The sequence below is a fragment of the Bos indicus genome, chromosome 11, assembly GCF_029378745.1.
Source record: "Bos indicus isolate NIAB-ARS_2022 breed Sahiwal x Tharparkar chromosome 11, NIAB-ARS_B.indTharparkar_mat_pri_1.0, whole genome shotgun sequence".
In the NCBI taxonomy this organism is placed as follows: Eukaryota; Metazoa; Chordata; class Mammalia; order Artiodactyla; family Bovidae; genus Bos; species Bos indicus.
Genome location: NC_091770.1, coordinates 21,035,146 through 21,056,161, shown reverse-complemented (window position 1 = coordinate 21,056,161; position 21,016 = coordinate 21,035,146). Strand labels below are relative to the sequence as shown.

At 40.8% G+C, this 21,016-nt stretch overlaps 1 protein-coding gene across 2 annotated transcripts; it reads right to left on the bottom strand.

Moving 5' to 3' along the window:
* Positions 1-985: 985 nt before the first annotated feature.
* GEMIN6 (gem nuclear organelle associated protein 6) lies at positions 986-20,986 on the bottom strand. Of its 2 annotated transcripts, none has more exons than XM_070798530.1 (3): positions 20,800-20,986; positions 4,418-4,561; positions 986-1,987 (listed from the first exon to the last, which is right to left on the bottom strand). In XM_070798530.1, exons 2-3 carry the CDS (start codon positions 4,540-4,542, stop codon positions 1,612-1,614), a joined length of 501 nt encoding a protein of 166 aa, XP_070654631.1. In that variant the 5' UTR covers positions 4,543-4,561; positions 20,800-20,986; the 3' UTR covers positions 986-1,611. The 2 variants fall into 2 exon arrangements, with proteins under 2 accessions (XP_070654631.1, XP_019825582.1); XM_019970023.2 differs by lacking the exon at positions 20,800-20,986 and adding an exon at positions 4,776-5,106.
* Positions 20,987-21,016: the final 30 nt, after the last annotated feature.

Below are 21,016 nucleotides of genomic sequence, written 5' to 3'. Positions count from 1 at the left end.
TTCTCCAGGCAAGAACACTGGAGTGGGTTGCCATTTCCTTCTCCAATGCATGAAAGTGAAAAGTGAAAGTGAAGTAGCTCAGTCGTGTCCGACTTTGAGACATGGACTGCAGTCTACCAGACTCCTCCTCCATCCATGAGATTTTTCAGGCAAGAGTGCTGGAGTGGGTTGCCATTGCCTTCTCCGTAAGTTAATATCCCTAAAGCCTGTAATTGCTTAGAGGTGGTGGGTCAGGGGTATGCTGTCCTTTGTAGGTAGTTCAGATCCCTTGTGTTGTGTCTATGTTCACCAGCCATCCCCCTGCAGTCAGTCAGATGAGCCACAGGCATGGGGCTGCTCTATAAACTGCTAAGAGACTGAGTTTAACAGGATATCATCAATGCAATAAAAGACAGAAACCATCTTTCATGGCTAGTCAACTGCCACAGGGCTCCACACACTAGTGGATGGCCACCCTGAGATTCCTCCCAACCCCCCACAACTTTTCATTCCCCGTCCTTACATCTCAGTGGTCACAGGAGTACCCTTAGCCTCCTGGCTACTTTGTGAATTGTTGGGCTACAAGCCTTGTGGATGCCCAGCCTTGGGACCAGAAAGAGCCCAGAGACAGCAACAAAGACATTAAAAGTTATTGGACACAGGGATCTTACATGCCCGAAGCAAGGTCCTAGAGCAACACCTCCAGTGTGTGTGGTGGATAGCAGGCATAACCTGGCGGCAGCCCTCACTCACCCGGCAGGGAGGAGGCTCCTATTTATTCAAGATTTAATGTCAGGTTGCCTCATCAGTTACCAGGGAAACCAGCAGCTAGACCGGTCCCTTACAGCCCCTCAGCAGCCAGAATACTTGTCACACTTACCTTTTCCCTCAGATATATTAGCCAGTGTTCATTTTTAAGGCTTTGAGAGTTATAAGGCTTATGTGTTAAGATTTTACCAAAACTTTCAAGTTTCAACCAAAAAGGAATACATTCTGATTCAAAAGCTATTTCATCATTACACTAAAAAAAATTTTTTTAATAGACATTTTAAAAAAAGAGACATCTAGGGACTTCCCTAGTGGCCCAGTGGTTAAGATTCCACACTTCCAATGCAGGGGGTGAGAGTTCAATCCCCGGTCGGGGAACTAAGATCCCACACGTCATGCAACCACCAAAAAAAAAAACAAAACAAAACTCTATGCCTGTGGTGATAGTTGCACAACACGGTAAATACATCAAAAGTCACTGAACTGTGCAAGGAAAGCTAGTGAATTGTATGGTATGTTAACTATAACTCAATTAAAAAAAAAAAAAAAAAAAAGACACATCTAGTTAGAATAAGCAGTGTTAACAAGACTGTGATTTTACCTTAGCATTTTATATCGAATCTAACATGTTGCATCTTTTTCCAAATACATTTCTTGCCTAATAGAAATGGAGGTGTATTCCCATCAAAAGAAGAGATTCTTGTAATTCTGTTGTCCCCAAGTTAATTTTGTTTGAGATGTCATCCTTGCCCAGTTCACTTATTAGTACCAATAATCCCCATCTTTGATTTTACCTAAAACAACAAAGAACTTTCAAAAATATGAAATCTTATTTCAATCAGTACATCCATAGTTCTTAGCCTCTCATTGGGAAGCTTCAAGATGTCCTTGAATAAGATCCTGAACACGGGACAAAATAATCTCATTAGAACTGTTGCAATTTTCTGGACCATACGGTGGGTCTATAGTCAAGACCCCAGCCACACAGAGAGTCTTTCGTGAATCTCTCTGTTCGGTGATGGGGATGTGATTCTTCTCCAGCCATTTCTTCAGGCTGTTCTTCCTCTTTTCCAGATCCTCAGGGCTGTATGCTTTGCAGTCTCCAGACATGAACAAATGCATCAGCTTCTCTCGCACGCTATGGTCCCCTTCATTCACAATTTCAACAGTCTGTACAGCATGTCCCATAATTCCAGTCACAGACATGCTGCCATCTTCAAGGAAGTTCACGAGGACAATACTTTGGAGGAAAAATAAGTTCAGACCACAGTTGCAAAAGAAAAACCTAAAGGCCCATAAAACTAAGGAAGCAATGAAATGAGCGCATCAACCCCAACAGGTCACTAGAACAATAGGGAATGTTCTCTCCACTTTAAATTAATACTCTCACCACCAAATATTTTCACTTGTTTAATATGAATTCTCTGAAGGTCCTAAACATCTAAACCTTTTGTCCAGCTAATCATTGTGGGATGTAGTTAAAGCATTACTTTAAAAGTTATGAATGTTTTAATATGTATTAGGAAAGAAGAGAGTACAGATTTAACTTTTAGAGTTAGGAAACAAATGAATAACTCCCCTTCAGAGCAGACCAAAGAAATAACACAGCACAAAATTAATGAAACAGAAAACAGAAGAGTCAAGTCAGTAAGAGGATCATCAAAGCCAAAAGCTGGTTCTTTGAAAAGGGTATATAAATTTCACAAAACTCAGGCAAGATTAATAAAAAGAGAAAGAAGGCACACATAAATAGTATTAGGAATAAGGCAGCAAAAAATAATAGTATACAATATTAAAAACATTTAAACCAGTAATTTTGACACTTAGAAAACTTCCTAGAAAATATGAATTTCTACTACTGACTCAAAAAGAAAGAGAGAGAATGTAAATAGTCCTATAACCTTAAAAAAAAAACAAAAAACCTGAAATAACCAGTTTAAAATCATCCCATGGCGGGGGTGAGGGGCGGGGGGGTGTGGGGCTGGCAGGGGTTGAGAGGGGGAAAGGCCCAATTTTACCACAAAATTCTATAAAATTGTAAAGAATCAAACATTTCCAATCCAACCAATCCAATTCTCCTAAGGACTGTAAAAGGGAGATTATGCCATAACTCATTTAATGAGGTTAATATAACCCTGATACCAAAAGCAGAGGACAGGATTAAAAAATAAAATTATAAGCTAATCTCACTTATGAATATAAATGCAAAAATCCTAACTAAAATACAATATATATGATATGATATGATGCAATGTGACATGATAGAATTTCATTTCTGTGGTACTGTCCCCCAAAACCTATAATCCCAGTCTATGAGAAAACATCATACAAACCCAAATTGAGAGATATTCTGTTAAATACCTCACCAAAACTCTTTAAAAGTGTCAGGGTCATGAAAAACAAGTAAATTAAAAAAGGACTGAGAAACTGCCACATATCAGAGGAGACTAAGGAGACACGGTGATTAAATGTAATGTGGGACCTTGGACTGAATTCTAGAACAGAAAATCCTTGGCTTGGAATCCATAAAAAGGCCATCAGTGGAAAAACTGATAAAATCCAAATGATTGTAGTTTACTTAGTGAAAACCTTTAGTTCTGACAAATGTTTGATGGTTGTGAAAACTGCTAATATTAGGGGAAGTTAGATACACAGGTACTCTCTGTACTTTCCTTGCAATTTTTCTGTAAATCTAAAATCATCCCAAAATAAAGTGTGAGTGTATCACTACCTTTAAAGTAGCCTTGCAAAAAATAATTCTGATCCTAATCACACCTCTAGATATGAATACCAGTTTATAAGAAATACAAACGGTAAAAGAACATGTTAAACTACACCATGATAATGCAATGAGCTAAATTCACAGTGTGTTCAATTTGAAGACAAATGACTCCATTTCTTCAACAAAATATAACATGGAAAACCAAAGAGAAAGTACAGTCACAGATTAAGATTCTTAAAGAGACATATCAACAAGTTGATAGGCCAACATTAAAGAGATACTTTGGAAACAATCAGGAAAACCTGAACTCAAACTAGGAATTAGCTAATATTAAAGTTACTATTACTTTTGTTAGGTGGTTATAATGGTATGTGGTTACATTTATTAAAGAGTCCTAATCTGCTAAGAGATATATTTAAGAATTTATGAACAAACTTTAGTCAGTAATAGGCTTTAAAATATTTGGAAGGCGGAATAAGATTAGTGTTTATTATATTACTCTCTTCACAATTGTGTATATGTGAAATTCTCCAACAAAATGTAATTAAAAGGAGTGTCTCATTTCTACAAACTTGGCTGGTCTGACGGAAATCTACAGTTTGACAGTATTTAGGTTCAAAGGAAATTAAGTACTTATATGAGAATAATCAGTCTTTCATTTATTTATCTGCTTTCTTAGTATGGATATGGCTTCCTTGGTGGCTCAGACGGTAAAGCGTCTGCCTGCAATGCGGGAGACCTGGGTTCCATTCCTGGGTCGGGAAGATCCCCTGGAGAAGGAAATGGCAACCCACTCCAGTACTCTTGCCTGGAGAAGTGCATGCACTGAGGAGCCTGGTAGGCTACAGAGAGTCAGACATGACTGAGTGACTTCACTTTTCTTCGGTATGGATATAACATATAGGCAGTGCAGGGGGGTGGTTTCAGGGAAGCAGGACTCGTACTCACTTGGCAGAGACTGGGTCTGTGGTTAAAACCCATCCTTTATACTCCTTGTCACTGGCTGTTACGCTGACCGCTTTGTAAGTGTAATCTTGCCATTCTAAGGGGCCTTTCTTCATCCATTCATTCATGGCTGCCAGCTGGCTAGATCTAAAACAACCACCAGTTAGGATTAATATATATGTTCCCCCCAATGAAATGTCTCACCCCTAATTTCCATTCTAGAGGTAGAGAACACCAGCGATTTGCATCATCTTCCATACCAGAAAAAGTTAAATTTTACTATTCAGTCTGAAAGCCACGGGACCACGAGCTGCTGCGGGGACGCGTCTGGAGTAATTTATCTGGCACGCTTGTATCTCACCTTCCCAATCTCAATTCCAGACCGCCTTGACGTTGGCTTCGACCTCCGCAGATGCTCAAACCCACTCAGCTCTCCTTCCAACAAATGAGCTCACTCCACACCACTATTAACAAAAACTGAAAAAAGAAAACTCCTCTGATATCCACCCAGTCCCTCTAAGTTTTCGCTGGATACCGCCAGGGAGAGGGCCCCGGATCTGTGACAATTTCATCTAAAAACTTGTTCAGAGATGCGTAAACGAAGCGACAGCAGCCGAGACCCACAGCCGCATGATACTAAGGACTGTACTCAAACCAGGTAATAATTAACGTGTAATCCTGACAAATGAGAAAAATACCAGTTAAAACTCCTAGCAGCGCCCGATTCTCTTCAACCACGCTGGGAGGAAGGAATCGCTAGGGCTAAAACCGCCGGAGCCCAGCGTGCTTTGCTCCATGTCGTCACTTCCTTCCCCCAGAATTCTCTGTTTTGTAGTCCGTGGCCTTGTCACACCTCTGAGAGTCCGGAGACCTGGGATGATAAAAGTAGGGTGCAGGGTGTGGGCAGGGGATAAGATTTTTTTTCTGTAATAATAATAAGCTTCTTTGTTCGCGAGGGTCTCCCCATTCACTGCCATTACTGATGGACATTTTAAAATAAAAATTTTAAGAAGAAAGACTTGTACCACTTCCTCCTCTGGAGTAGAAATGGAATTCCAATTTTGCCATAAATCAATCTTTCATGTAAATCCTAAAACTCTATAAGTGTGAGGTGACGTTGCCTTGGGGAAGAGATATAGAACCAATGTATTTCCTGTTTGCCCTGTGGTAAGGCAGTTAAGATGCCTACTCTTGAGATGTGTCTTTGCTACAGTCCTGATGCCAAAGCCTTTGACTGTGTGGATCACAATAAACAATGGAAAATTCTTCAAGAGATGGGAATACCAAACCACCTGACCTGCTTCTTGAGAAACCTGTATACAGGTCAGGAAGCAACAGTTAGAACTGGACATGAAACAACAGACTGGTTCTAAATAGGAAAATGAGTACGTCAAGGCTGTATATTGTCACCCTGCTTATTTAACTTATATGCAGAGTACATCATGAGAAACACTAGGCTGGAGGAAGCACAAGTTGGAATCAAGATTGCTGGGAGAAATATCAATAACCTCAGATATGCAGATGACACCACCCTTATGGCAGAAAGTGAGGAACTTAAGAGCCTATTGATGAAAGTGAAAGAGGAGAGTGGAAAAAGTTGGCTTAAAGCTCAACATTTAGAAAACTAAGACCGTGGCATCTGGTCCCATCACTTCATGGGGAAACAGTGGAAACAGTGGCTGACTTTATTTTTCTGGGCTCCAAAATAACTGCAGATGGTGACTGCAGCCATGAAATTAAAACGCTTGCTCCTTGGAAGGAAAGGTATGACCAACCTAGAAAGAAAGAAGAAAGAAAGAAAGTGAAGTCGCTCAGTTGTGCCTGATTCTTTGTGACCCCATGGACAGTAGCCTGCACCAAGCTCCTCCATCCATGGGATTTTCTAGGCAAGAGTACTGGAGTGGGTTGCCATTTATGACCAACCTAGACAACATATTAAAAAGCAGAGATATTACTTTGCCAACAAAGGTCCATCTAGTCCAGGCTATGGTTTTTCCAGTGGTCATGTATGGATGTGAGAGTTGGACTATAAAGAAAGCTAAGTGCTGAAGAATTGATGCTTTTGAACTGTGGTGTTGGAGAAGACTCTTAAGAGTCCCCTGGACTCTCAAGGGACTGTCAAGGAGATCCAACCAGTCCATCCTAAAGGAGATCAGTCCTCGGTGTTCATTGGAGGGACTGATGTTGAAGCTGAAACTTAGAGCTTCCCCAGTGGCTCAGATGGTAAAGCGTCTGCCTGCAATATGGGAGACCCAGGTTTGATCCCTGGGTTGGGAAGATCTCCTGGAGAAGGAAATTGCAACCCACTCCAATATTCCTGCCTGGAGAATCCCAGGGACGGAGGAACCTGGAAGGCTACAGTCCATGGGGTCGCAAAGAGTCAGACATGACTGAGCAACCTCACTTCACTTCACCTGATGTGAAGAGCTGACTCATTGGAAAAGACCCTGATGCTGGGAAAGACTGAGGGCAGGAGAAGGGGACGACAGAGGATGAGATGGTTGGATGCCATCACCGACACAATGGACATGGGTTTGGGTGGACTCCAGGAGTTGCTGATGGACCGGGAGGCCCTGGGGTGCTGCAGTTCATGGGGTTGCAAAGAGTTGGACATGACTGACCGATTGAACTGAACTGAGGAGGGTACAGAAGCTGGAAAGAAAAGCCTAGGATAGGGCTGAATTAACGCCCACATAGAAAAGTACAAGGGACTTGCTTCCATCACAAATCTGTGGTCATGTACTTAGTTGACTTCTGGACTGGTCCAGAATTTTTCCAGACTATGATCCTGAAAAATGGTGCAAGGTGGTAAATTTGAGTTCCTGCAAATCTGCAAATGTAGATTTAAAAAAACTGAGTTAGAGGACTGTCAAACAATACAGGAAACACCAACAGTTAACCAGTTTTTCCCTCACAACTTGGGATTTGGGTTCCATATAATCCTTGAAGTGTATTGTTTCTAATATTATCATTTCAAATAGTCCTTACCCAAACCTTCACTCAGGCTTCCCTGGTGGCTCAGAGGGTAAGCGTCTGCCTGCAATGCAGGAGACCTGGGTTCGATCCCTGGGTCAGGAAGATCCCCTGGAGAAGGAAGTGGAAACCCACTCCAGTACTCTTGCCTGGAAAATCCCATGGACAGAGAACCCTGGAAGACTACAGTCCATGGGACTGCAAAGAGTTGGACACACTGAGCAACTTCACTTCACTTCAAACCTTCACTCACTGAATGATTGGCTTATGATATTAAGGTGGCTTTTGTAGATAATATTTTGCCATCTAATCTACAAAATCTAATCTAACCTCTAAGTCCTCTATAAATCTACAAAGAACTAATACAAATAGTAATTATTGTTATTGTGCTGCTGCTGCTGCTAAGTCACTTCAGTCGTGTCCGACTCTGTGTGACCCCAGAGACGGCAGCCCACCAGGCTCCCCCATCCCTGGGATTCTCCAGGCAAGAACACTGGAGTGGGTTGCCATTTCCTTCTCCAATGCATGAAAGTGAAAAGGGAAAGGAAGTCGCTCAGTCGTGTCTGACTCTTAGCGACCCCATGGACTGCAGCTCGCCAGGCTCCTCCATCCATGGGATTTTTCAGGCAAGAGTACTGGAGTGGGGTGCCATTGCCTTCTCCGATTGTTATTGTAATGTGAAGGAAAATATTTGAATTCCTAAAAACTCAGCCCCAAAGAGATATTTGTGACAATGGGTCATGTGCATTTTAAGCCTAGTGTCTATATTGCAGAATGAAAGACTTTGGCCTCTATCTTCTATACATAAAATTCTACAGGTAGTTGCTAGCCTCAAGCTTACCCCTCAAGTTAGCCCCTTTAAAGCCATGAGTGAAAAATAAAATAAAATAAAGCCATGAGTGAGACAGGGCCACTTCCCTCCCTTCTCTCCCCTCTCCCTTTAGTCTTCTAACTAAAGGCTCATTACCAGATTTGCTGATACAAATCACTGACTTCTAGCAAACTGAACCAAGCCCATTACCTAAACAAGTTCTCAGACAGGCCCTCTCCTGTATCTTGTCCTCAGTGAGTTCAGAGGGTGTGGCTTTTCCTTTCCCTGGTCAACTCTTATCCTTGTTCCCCCTGGAGCTTCTCATCTCCAGTTGACATCCTTTCTCTCACATTCTCTGCTCCTTTGGCTGTGCCATGTGGCACATGGGATCTTACTTCCTTGGCCAGGGATTAAACCCATGCCCTCTGCACTGGAAACATGGCAGTCTTAACCACTGGACCACCAGGGAGGTCCCTAAATTTTGTCTTTTAATTTGAAAGCCTTCAGATAGGTTTTCTCTCTTCTTTACAACTAGTTTCCACCACTTTTACTATTTTACACACTTGACTGATTCATGTGTTTAACATTTCCTGCCTAATTCTTATAGGAAATTTGAGGTTTTGACTCTGGAATAGTCCCTACTGATAAATGAATAAATTAGCAGAGTAAATTATACCTTAATCTCTTTCGAGTTTGGTGAGAATCAGTCTCAATGTGTCTAGTCAACTGTTGGGCCAGTTAAAGGCCAGAAACAGGACTGTGAGTAGCAATGTCAAGGAAATGCCAGTTGCAGGATTTCTAGTTGGATCTCCATACAGACTTCTCCAGGTGATTTCAAGAGCTCATTGTCACCTTGCCCCCTTTTCAACTGTGCCCTCTGATACCATTTTATAGCTTGTTGTTACTCATATTTATATTTTGGCAGTTACTGTAGGTTGGTTCATTTAACAATCCTTTCCCACAACCTCCTAATGAGGCTTGAAAGCTAAAAATCTTCAGCTTCCCTTGACAGTAAAAGTGACCACAGGAATACTTCTGGCCAGTGAGACATACACAGAAGTACCTAAGAAAGCTGTCCCTTCCAAAACAAAACAGAAAATTGTCCTAAGGAGGCGAAAACCTTTTTGATCCTTTGATCATTTCTCCTCCAGCCCGCCTGGATGTGCGGTGGCCACTTTGCACTGAGGAAATATACATAAGAGCTACATGCCACACAGAAAGATAAAAGAAAGAAAAAGATCCACAGCAGACCTGAACTACCTATTTTATTTGGGACAAATAAACTCCTTTCTGTTTAAACAACTATTTCAAGTGTTTCCACCCCAACAAAATCCTTTTCTAATTTATCTCCCTAATAAAATCCTCAAGAGAGAGAGCCTGTTTTGTCTTTATAGTCTCAGAACTTTGTTCAATGCCTGCATATAACAGGCATTCAGCATAGATTTGTTTAGCCAATTAATAAATTTGCTGTTCTTTGGGAAAATCTGGGACAAAACAGAAAACAATAATTTAAGCAAAGAGTTACTTACTTCATAAGGGACCAAGATAAACTAAGAACAGAAAAAGCAAATTGATAGGTCAAATTTTAAATTGGCAAAGCAGGTAACAAAGGGACCTTTGCTTTTTTCAAGAAAGTAATTTAAATCCACTGCACTGAAGACTACAGTGTATTACTATCCTTACTAATAGTAGCAGTAGTAATAATAAAAATGCTATTAACTCAATCTTAATGAACATATAAACCACTATCCTTATTTTACAGCTAACGAAACTGAGGCACAAAAGCCCAAGGCCACCTAGCTAGTTAGTGACAGAGCTAGAATACAAACCCAGGCAGGCAGGTCGAAGCCTGCCCTCTTAACCACTGTATCATACTAATTAAATAATAGGGAATAACTCAAGTATAATTTGTCACCTAAAAGCCTATTTTCAGTTAGTGAGGAACATGCTTTTCAAAGTAAGTGTTCTAAAATACCAGCTTCCCATTGTGCTCCAGTTGGTTGTCTGGACACCCAAAGTACTAAGTTAATGTGTTTCACCCACGTGTTCTAGCAAACTAAACTCTCCCAGCAAATTCTGTCTCCAAGGGTAACTGTAAGAAGGATATACCCAGTCAGATATAATATTTTGGAAGTTAGGATTTTATCCTTAAAGCAGGTAAAACCAGAAGAAGCCCCATTCCTACAGGTGCTGTCTACTCTCAGTGTGGCTCATGAACAGTGGCAACAGCATAGATGCAAGTGGCTTAATGGTGTGGAAAAGCTGGTCTTCAGAGGAATTATACCTTATGGAGGGCAACTAAAGGGAAGCTATGCAGTAACTAAACTCTCCAACAAACAACCTAGTCTTTTCTTTTTTTCTATCCAGTGAATTTATCCTCTTGTCCTCCTTCAATTATTTTCAGAAGGTTTATGTGTGTGTGGAAAGGAGGCCTCTTTCTTCCCTCTTTTGTGGCAAATCATAAGCCCATATTTGAGCTTCCTAATGAAAAAGGATAAAATAAAGCACTGATTACACAGGGGAAGATGTAGTCTCTGGTATAAAAAACCAACAAAAAGAATTGTGTACAAGGGGAAACCATTCAAGAGTCTATGCTATTCAGTACATCATTGTTTTGAAATGTCAAGATCTTAAAGTCTTTTTTCTTTCTTTAATAATTAAATAAAAACATTTACAGGGCACTGGGATTCCTAGTATAGCTACTTCCCCTATTTTATTTGTGAGCTGTCTACATTATTCAGTGAGATACTTAAAAAATACTTTTTTCTTTTCAAAAATGTTGCCTAACTGGTAAATTTATTACTTATAAGAGAGCCAGTATGTTTTAAAATGTACATCATGGAGTTAGAAGATGGTGGAGGAATAGGACAGGGAGACTACTTTCTCCCCTACAAATTCATCAAAAGATCATTTGAAAGCTGAGCAAATACCACAAAACAACTTCTGAATGCTGGCGGAGGACACCAGGCACCCAGAAAGGCAGCCCATTGTCTTCAAAAGGAGGTAGGACAAAATATAAAAGATAAAAAATCAGGTAAAACAGTTAGGGATGGATACCCATCCTGGGGAGGGAAACTTAAAAGAGGAGAAGTTTCCAAATACCAGGAAACTCTCTCAAGGGCAGGTCTGTGGGGAGTTTTGGAATCTTAGAGGGCAACATAACGGGAGGAAAAAAATAAATAAATAAAACCCACAGATTACACGCCTAACTGCAACTCCCAGCGGAGAAACAGCCCAGACGCTCACGTCCCACCACCAGCAAGCAGGGGCTGAACAGGGAGGCACGGGCGGCACTGCTAACGCCTGGGCCTGAATGCCTTGAGGGCAATCTGAGGGAGCTAATGTGAGATAGCAACCCAAACTGTGGGATAGCCAGAGAGAGAGAGGAAAAAAAAAAAAAAAAAGAGGAAAGAGAGAGAGAATTTTCCCATGAAAAGCTCTAACCTAAGACACTGCCGGCCCCGCTCACTGAACAAAGGACTGAGCAAATACCAGAGGAGAGCTAGTTGGCAGCGGACCGGCCCATCCCCCGCCGGAGGCAGGGAGGCAGGCGGGTCACAGCCAGAGCCAGAAGACAAGGGGCAAACTTGGCCCCAGAGACAGGCATCCCCTACCAAACTTCGAGCAGGCTCCCAGATGCTAACCAAGTCTTCCTGGGATCCTGGATGGCTGACGTCCACCAGGAAGGTCGCAGCCAGAGATCAGCTCTCCAGAGGAGACATATAGCACACTTGAGACAGCGCTCCTGCTGCACACCCAGGAAACCAAGCAGCTGGGACCAGGGAGGTGATAAGACACACCACCCCACCTGGGGAGAGTGCACTCACCAAACACCTGGTTGCCTGAGCTGCTAGGACCTGGGAAGGACACAAAACGCAGGCCCAACCAAGTCTGTGCCTTTGTGGAGTACCTGAGAACCTGAACCTGAGCAGCGTAGATCTGGGAAGTGCACACAACCCAGGGCCCTCTTTAGACAGTTCCTGCAGAGCACCCTGGAGCCTGAGCAGTGTAGACTGAGAAAGCACACATGCCGTGAGCGGGGGCAAAACCAGTGTGCCCCAGACACTGCAAGCACTCCCCACACATGCCAGTGATACTTGTTTGCCCTGTTCCTCCCTCTCCGCAGCACAATCGAACAAGTGTGCCTAAATAAATGACCACTTTGTTGCCCTCTTGGGTCAGAGCAAAAGCTAGACACTGAAGAGACTTGCAAACAGAGGAAGCCAAAACAAACAAAGAAGAGAGAACAGCTTTGGAAGGGACAGGTGCAACAGATTAAAACCCTACATTAAACCCAGGATTTTAATGTAGCCTTCCACTGGCTACATTGGAAGGGACCTATAGACCTTGACAAGAAGTATAAGGTGGAACAAGGAACTATCTGAAACCGAATTGACCACACTGCCCTCAACAGCTCCAGAGAAATGCCTAGATATATTTTACTATTATAATTTTTTGATTCTTAAGTGCTTTATTACTCCTTTTTCATTTTTAAAACCTACTATTACTTTGAAAAAAAAAGACCCTATTTTTAAAGCAAATTTCATATTTTTTTATATAACTTTTGTGATTGTTTTGTTTTGTTAATATTGTATTTTTGAGAGTCTAACCTCTATTCTAGATTTTTAATCTTTACTTTTTGGTATTTGTTATCAATTCTATACCTTTAAGAATCCAATCTTCAGTACCGATTTTTACTTAGGAGTGTGATTACTGGGTTGATTGCTCTCTCCCTTTTTGACTCTCCTTTTTCTCCCCCAAATCACCTCTATCTCCTCCCTCCCCCTTCTCTTCTCTGCTTAACTCTGTGAATCTCTTTGGGTGTTCCAGGCTGTGGAGAAAACTTAGGGAACTGATCACAGGCTAATTGGTTTCTCTCCTTTTGACTCCTCCTCCTCTCCTCCTGGTCACCTCTATCGCCTTCCTTCCTCTTCTCTTCTCTATGGAACCCCATGAACCTCTCTGAGTGTTCCAGACTGTGGAGAGCAAATAGGGAATTGATTACTGGCTAGACTGCTTCCCCTTTTGATTCCCCCTCTTTTCCTCGTGGTCACCTCTATCTCCCATCTCCCTCTTCTCTTCTTCATGTAACTCTGTGAACCTCTCTGGGAGTCCCTCACTGAGAATCTTTTCACCATTAAGCTAGATGTTTACCATCAGTGCTGTATGAATGGAGAAGTCTTAGGCTATTCTTATAAGAATAAGACTGAAAGCCAGAGGCAGGAGGCCTAAATCCAAAACTTGAGAACACCAGAAAACTCCTGACTCCAGGGACCAACAATCAACAAGAGCTCATCCAAAAGCCTTCATACCTACAATGAAACCAAGCTCCACCCAAGAGTCAACAAGTTTAAGAGCAAGACATACCAAGCTAATTCTCCAACAACGCAGGAACATAACCTGAGCACAAAAATACAGGTGGCCAAAAGTCACACCAAACCCACAGACATCTCAAAACTCACTACTGGACACTTCATTGCACGCCAGAGAGAAGAGATCCAGCTCCACCCACCAGAACACTGACACAAGCTTCCCTAACCATGAAACCTTGAAAGCCAGTCGGCCAACCCCACCCACAAGGAGGAATGTGCACAATAAAGAGGAACCACAAACTTCCAGCATGCAGAAAAGCCACCCCAAACACAGCAACCTAAATAAGATGAAAAGGCAGAGAAGTATTCAGCAGGTAAAGGAACATGATAAAAGCACACTAAACCAAACAAAAGAGGAGAAGATAGGGAGTCTACCTGACAAAGAATTCAGAATAATGATAGTAAAAATGATCCAAAAATTTGAAAACAAAATGGAGTTATAGGTAAATAGTCTGGAGACAAGGATTGAGAAGATGCAATAAAAGTTTAACAAGGACCTAGAAAAAATAAAAAAGAGTCAGTCAATAATGAATAATGCAATAACTGAGATCAAAAGCACTCTGGAGGGAACCAACGGTAGAATAACTGAGGCAGAAGATAGGATAAGTGAGGTGGAAGATAGAATAGTAGAAATAAATGAAGCAGAGAGGAAAAAAGAAATGAGGACAACCTCAGAGACCTCTGGGACAATGGTAAACACCCCAACATTCGAAAGTCCCAGAAGAAGAAGACAAAAAGAAAGGCCATGAGAAAATACTTGAGGGGATAATAGTTGAAAACGTCCCTAAAATGGGGAAGGAAATAGCCACAGAGATCCAAGAAACCCAGAGAGTCCCAAATAGGATAAACCCAAGGCAAAACACCCCAAGACATATATTAATCAAATTAACAAAGATCAAACACAAAGAACAAATATTAAAAGCAGCAAGGGAAAGACAACAAATAAACCACAAGGGGATCCCCACAAGGATAACAGCTTATCTTTCAATAGTAACTCTTCACGCCAGAAGGGAATGGCAGGACATCCTTAAAGTGATGAAAGAGAAAAACCTACAATCCAGATTACTGTACCCAGCAAGGATCTCATTCAAATATGATGGAAAAATCAAAAGCTTTACAGACAAGCAAAAGCTGAGAGAATTCAGGACCACCAAATCAGCTCTTCAACAAATGCTAAAGGATCTTCTCTAGACAGGAAACACAGAAAAGGTTTATAAACTCAAACCCAAAACAACAAAGTAAATGGCAATGGGATCATACTTATCAATAATTACCTTTAAATGTAAATGGGTTGAATGCCCCAATCAAAAGACAAAGACTGGGTGAATGGATACAAAAACAAGACCCCTATATATGCTGTCTACAAGAGACCCACCTCAAACCTAGGGACATATACAGACTGAAAGTGAAAGGCTGGAAAAAGATATTTCACTCAAATGGAGACCAAAAGAAAGCAGGCGTAGCAATACTGATGTCAGATAAAATAGACTTTGAAATAAAGGCTGTGAAAAGAAACAAAGAAGGACACTACATAATGATCAAAGCATCCACACAAAAAGAAGATATAACAATTATAAATATATATGCACCCAACATAGGAACACCACAATATGTAAGGCAAATGCTAACAAATATGAAAGGGGAAATTAACAGTAACACAATAATAGTGGGAGACTTTAATACCCCACTCACATCTATGGATAGATCAACTAAACAGAAAATTAGCAAGGAAACACAAACTTTAAATGATACAATGGACCAGTTAGACCTAATTGATATCTATAGGACATTTCACCCTAAAACAATGAAGTTCACCTTTTTCTCAAGTGCACACGGAACGTTCTCCAGGATAGATCACATCCTGGGCCATAAATCTAGCCTTGGTAAATTAAAAAAAAAAAAAAAATTGAAATCATCTCAAGCATCTTTTCTGATCACAATGCGATAAGATTAGATGTCAACTACAGGAAAAAAACTATTAAAAATACAAACATACGGAGGCTAAACAACACACTTCTGAATAACCAACAAATCACAGAATAAATAAAAATACACATAGGGCTGGACCAGCGGTTGCCTGGGTTGCGGAGATGGGCTCTGCGGGCGGTGGCAAATCTGGCCTAGTATGTGAAGTTGGCGGTGCCTGATGGCGCCTCTGACACGAAGCTGGGTGGGGTAGAGTAGAGGGTGGTAGTTGCGGCAGGTGGGAGAAGGAGGGAGGCGGCGGTGAATCACTTATAAATGACTCCGAAGCAGGACCTGGAGACTAAATTCCAGGAGGATAATGGTTATTCATGACCAAGAAGGAAAGACCTGAGACATGGAATGAGCGATTGCAGCCCTTCAGTATGACACAGATTCACATCAAGATAAAGATGATGTGCAAAGAAAACCCATGCCCCCAAAGAGATTACAGCCACTCCTCCAGACAGATCCAGCAGGAATAACCACAAAAGTCACCTTGGGGCCACTTAATAGAACAGGGTGAGAGCTCCATGACCCCAACAGCATTAAAGAAGTTACAGAAGACTGCCGTCTGTCCCTTATCACCCAATAAAGGTTTCTTGGGATTCACGTCTCAAGGAAAATTTGAAGTAGGAGATAGATGGTTCCTGGGCTGAACAGCTGGTGATTTTCAAATGGAGCAAAACTGAAGTTTGTCCTCAGCCAGACAAGAATGACGTATTTCCCTTCCTCCATTGTTAGGAGGGAATAAACTGATGGGGGAATTGTGCAGTGAAAAGGAAAAAAGAGGAATGAGTTTTTCTTTTTCACTGCTCTGAGAGCAAAGAAGATAAAGAACAGTGAGCAGGCCTGAACATTCCTAGTTTGTTTTACTTTAACTGCTCCTGGTTCTGAATGTCTGTAACTAAGTTTGCTTTTCTGCACCCTAACTCTGCAGGAGCCACACTTCACTTGACTCTGTGCTAAATACATCCTCTATCTGATGTTTACAACAGCCTTCCCCTTGTAGTTACATGTCAGAAAGAAGGCCTCAGAGCCACCAGACTGCCCAATGCAGTTAGGGGTTACTGATGCCAGTTTATGACTGCCTTTGAAATGATGCAAGAGGAAGAAATCATGGTCCTGTCACCTTTGTTTCCTCATCACCGGCTCCTGACTCCTCCTGACTGTGAGCACCTGCCTTAGGGACACAGTTGTTGAGGCAGGAGCATGCTGTGTTCCCCTCTCCACTACCTGAGAATAAAAGCCACTATTCTGTTTCTTCCAAAAAAAAAAAAAAAAATACACATAGAAATGAATGAAAATGAAAACACAACAACCCAAAACCTATAGGATTCAGTAAAAGCAGTGCTAAGGGGAAGGTTCATAGCAATATAAACCTACCTCAAGAAATAGGAGAGAAATCAAATAAATAACCTAACTCTACACCTAAAGCAACTAGAAAAGGAAGAAATGAAGAACCCAAAATCACTGCAGATGGTGACTGCAGCCATGAAATTAAAAGACGCTTACTCTTTGGAAGGAAAGTTATGACCAACCTAGTTATGGATATTGAAAAGCAGAGACATTACTTTGCCAACAAAGGTCCATCTAGTCAAGGCTATGGTTCTTCCAGTGGTCATGTATGGATGTGAGAATTGGACTGTGAAGAAAGCTGAGCACCAAAGAATTGATGCTTTTGAACTGTGGTGTTGGAGAAGACACTTGAGAGGCCCTTGGACTGCAAGGAGATCCAACCAGTCCATTCTGAAGGACATCAACCCTGGGATTTCTTTGGAAGGAATGATGCTAAAGCTCAAATTCCAGTACTTTGGCCACCTCATGCAAAGAGTTGACTCATTGGAAAAGACTCTGATGCTAGGAGGGATTGGGGGCAGGAGGAGAAGGGGACGACAGAGGATGAGATGGCTGGATGGCATCACTGACTCCATGGACGTGAGTTTGAGTGAACTCCGGGAGCTGGTGATGGACAGGGAGGCCTGGCATGCTCGATTCATGGGGTTGCAAAGAGTTGGACACGACTGAGCGACTGAACTGAACTGAACTGAAGGGTTAGTAGAAGGAAAGAAATCACAAAAATTAGGGCAGAAATAAATGCAAAAGAAACAAAGGAGACTGTAGCAAAAATCAACAAAGCTAAAAGCTGGTTCTTTGAGAAGATAAAATAGACAAACCATTAGCCAGACTCATCAAGAAACAAAGGGATAAGAATCAAATCAACAAAATTAGAAATGAAAATGGAGAAATCACAACAGACAACACAGAAATACAAAGGATCATAAGGACTACTATCAGCAACTATATACCAATAAAATGGACAACTTGGAAGAAATGGACAAATTCTTAGAACTTTCCAAAACTGAACCAGGAAGAAATAGAAAATCTTAACAGATACATCACAAGCACAGAAATTGAAACCATAATCAGAAATCTTCCAACAAACAAGAGCCCAGGACCAGACAGCTTCACAGCTGAATTCTACCAAAAATTTAGAGAAGAGCTAACACCTATCCTGCTCAAACTCTTCCAGAAAATTGCAGAGGAAGGTAAACTTCCAAACTCACTTTATGAGGCCACCATCACCCTAATACCAAAACCAGACAAAGATGCCACAAAAAAAGAAAACTACAGGCCAATATCACTGATGAACATAGATGCAACAATCCTCAAAAAAAAATCTAGCAAACAGGATCCAACAACATATTAAAAAGATCATACATCATGAACAAGTGGGCTTTATCCCAGGGATGCAAGGATTCTTCAATATTTGCAAATCAATCAATGTGACACACCACATTAACAAATTACAAGATTAAAATCACATGGTTATTTCACTAGATGCAGAGAAAGCCTTTAACAAAATTCAACATCCATTTATGATAAAAACCCTCCAGAAATCAGGCATAGAAGGAACATACCTCAACATAATAAAAGCCATATATGATAAACCCACAGCAAACATTATCCTCAATGGTGAAAAATTGAAAGCATTTCCCCTAAAGTCAGGAACAAAACAAGGATGCCCACTCTCACCACTGCTATTCAACATAGTTTTGGAAGTTTTGGCCACAGCAGTCAGAGCAGAAAAAGAAATAAAAGGAATCCAGATTGGAAAAGAAGAAGTAAAACTCTTACTGTTTGCAGATGACATGATCCTCTACATAGAAAACCCTAAAGACTCCACCAGAAAATTACTAGAGCTAATCAATGAATACAGTAAAGTTTCAGGATATAAAATTAACACACAGAAATCCCTTGCATTCCTATACACTAACAATGAGGAAACAGAGAAATTAAGGAAACAATTCCATTCACCATTGCAAAGAAAAGAATAAAATACTTAGGAATAAATCTACTTAAAGAAACAAAAGACCTATATATAGAAAACTATAAAACACTGATGAAAGAAATCAAAGATAACACAAATAGATGGAGAAATATACCATGTTCATGGATTGGAAGAATCAATATAGTGAAAATGAGTATACTACCCAAAGCAATCTATAGATTCAATGCAATCCGTATCAAGCTACCAACGTATTTTTCAGAGAATTAGAACAAATAATTTCACAATTTGTATGGAATTACAAAAAACCTCGAATAGCCAAAGCAATCTTGAGAAAGAATGGAACTGGAGGAATCAACCTGCCTGACTTCAGGCTATGCTACAAAGCAACAGTCATCAAGACAGTATGGTACTGGCACAAAGACAGAAATACAGATCAATGGAACAAAATAGAAAGCCTAGAGATAAACCTACGCACCTATGGACACCTTATCCTTGACAAAGGAGGCAAGAATATACAATGGAGAAAAGACAATCTCTTTAACAAGTGGTGCCGGGAAAACCAGTCAACCATTTGTAAAACTAGTCAACCACTTTAATCCATTTTGAGTTTATTTTTGTGTATGAAACTAGAACACTTTCTAATACCGTACACAAAAATAAACTCAAAATGGATTAAAAATATAAATGTAATACCAGAAACTATAAAACTCGTAGAGGAAAATATTGGCAAAACACTCTCTGACGTAAATCATAGCAGGATTCTCTATGACCCACCTCCCAGAGTAATGGAAATAAAAGCAAAAATAAACAAATGGGAGCTAATTAAACTTAAAAGCTTTTGCACAACAAAGGAAACTCTAAGCAAGGTGAAAAGACAGCCTTCAGAATGGGAGAAAATTACAGCAAACAAAACAACTGACAAAGAATTAATCTCAAAAAAAATCTCAAAAATTAAGCAGCTCATGTATCTGAATTCCAGAAAAATAATCAACCCAATCAAAAAATGGGCCAAAGAACTAAATAGACATTTCTCCAAAGAAGACATACAGATGGCTAACAAACACCTGAAAAGATGCTCAACATCACTCATTATCAGAGAAAGGCAAATCAAAACCACAATGATGTAACATTCATGCCGGTCAGAATGGCTGCTATCAAAAAGTCTACAAACAATAAATGCTGGAGAAGGTGTGGAGAAAGGGGGACCCTCTTACACTGTTGGTGGGAATGCAAACTAATATAGCCACTATGGAGAACAGTGTGGAGATTCCTTAAAAAACTGGAAATAGAACTGCCATGTGACCCAGCAATCCCACTGCTGGGCATACACACTGAGGAAACTAGAATTGAAAGAGACACATGTACCCCAGTGTTAATCGCAGCACTGTTTACAATAGCTAGAACATGAAAGCAACCTAGATGTCCTCTGGCAGACGAATGGATAAGAAAGCTGTGGTAAATATATATAATGGAATATTACTCAGCTGTTAAAAAGAACACATTTGGATCAGTTCTAATGAGATTGATGAAACTGGAGCCTATTATACAGAGTGAAGTAAGTCAAAAAGAAAAACACCAGTACAGTATATTAATGCATATATGTGGAATTTAGAAAGATGATAATGATGACCCTATATGCGATACAGCAAAAGAGACAAAGATGTAAAGAACAGACTTTTGGACTCTAGGGGGAACGTGAGGGAGAGATGATTTGAGAGAATAGCATTGAAACATGTATATTACATATGTGAAACAGATTGCCAGTCTAGGTTCAATACATGAGACAGGACACTCAGGGCTGGTGCACTGGGATGACCCTGAGGGATGGGATGGGGAGGGAGGTGGGAGGGGGCTTCAGGATGGGGGACACATATACACCCATAGCTGATTCATGTCAGTGTATGGCAAAAACCACTACAATATTGTAATTAGCCTCCAATTAAAATTAAAAAAAAATAAAATGTACATCATTTACCTTTCCTTTTTCAAGAATATGCATCACTCCATTTGCCAGTCTAAAACATTCCATTTTATAGGTATGGAGGAGGGAAGAGGAAAAAGTAATGGCCAGTTCCTTTCTTCCTTGTTACTGGTCAGATTCTTAGCAGTTGCCTCTTCTTGGATTTCTTCCACAAAGAAATTATTTTTCTACTTGTTAATTACCAAGCTGATAGTAGACATTTCACTCATAA

Bases quoted from the DNA above. Each gene is read 5' to 3' on its own strand.
- GEMIN6 (XM_070798530.1), bottom strand. From the start codon at position 4,542: ATGAATGAATGGATGAAGAAAGGCCCCTTAGAATGGCAAGATTACACT. The intron at 1,988-4,417 runs GTGAGTACGAGT...TTTCCTCCAAAG, and splicing joins ACAGACCCAGTCTCTGCCAA to TATTGTCCTCGTGAACTTCC.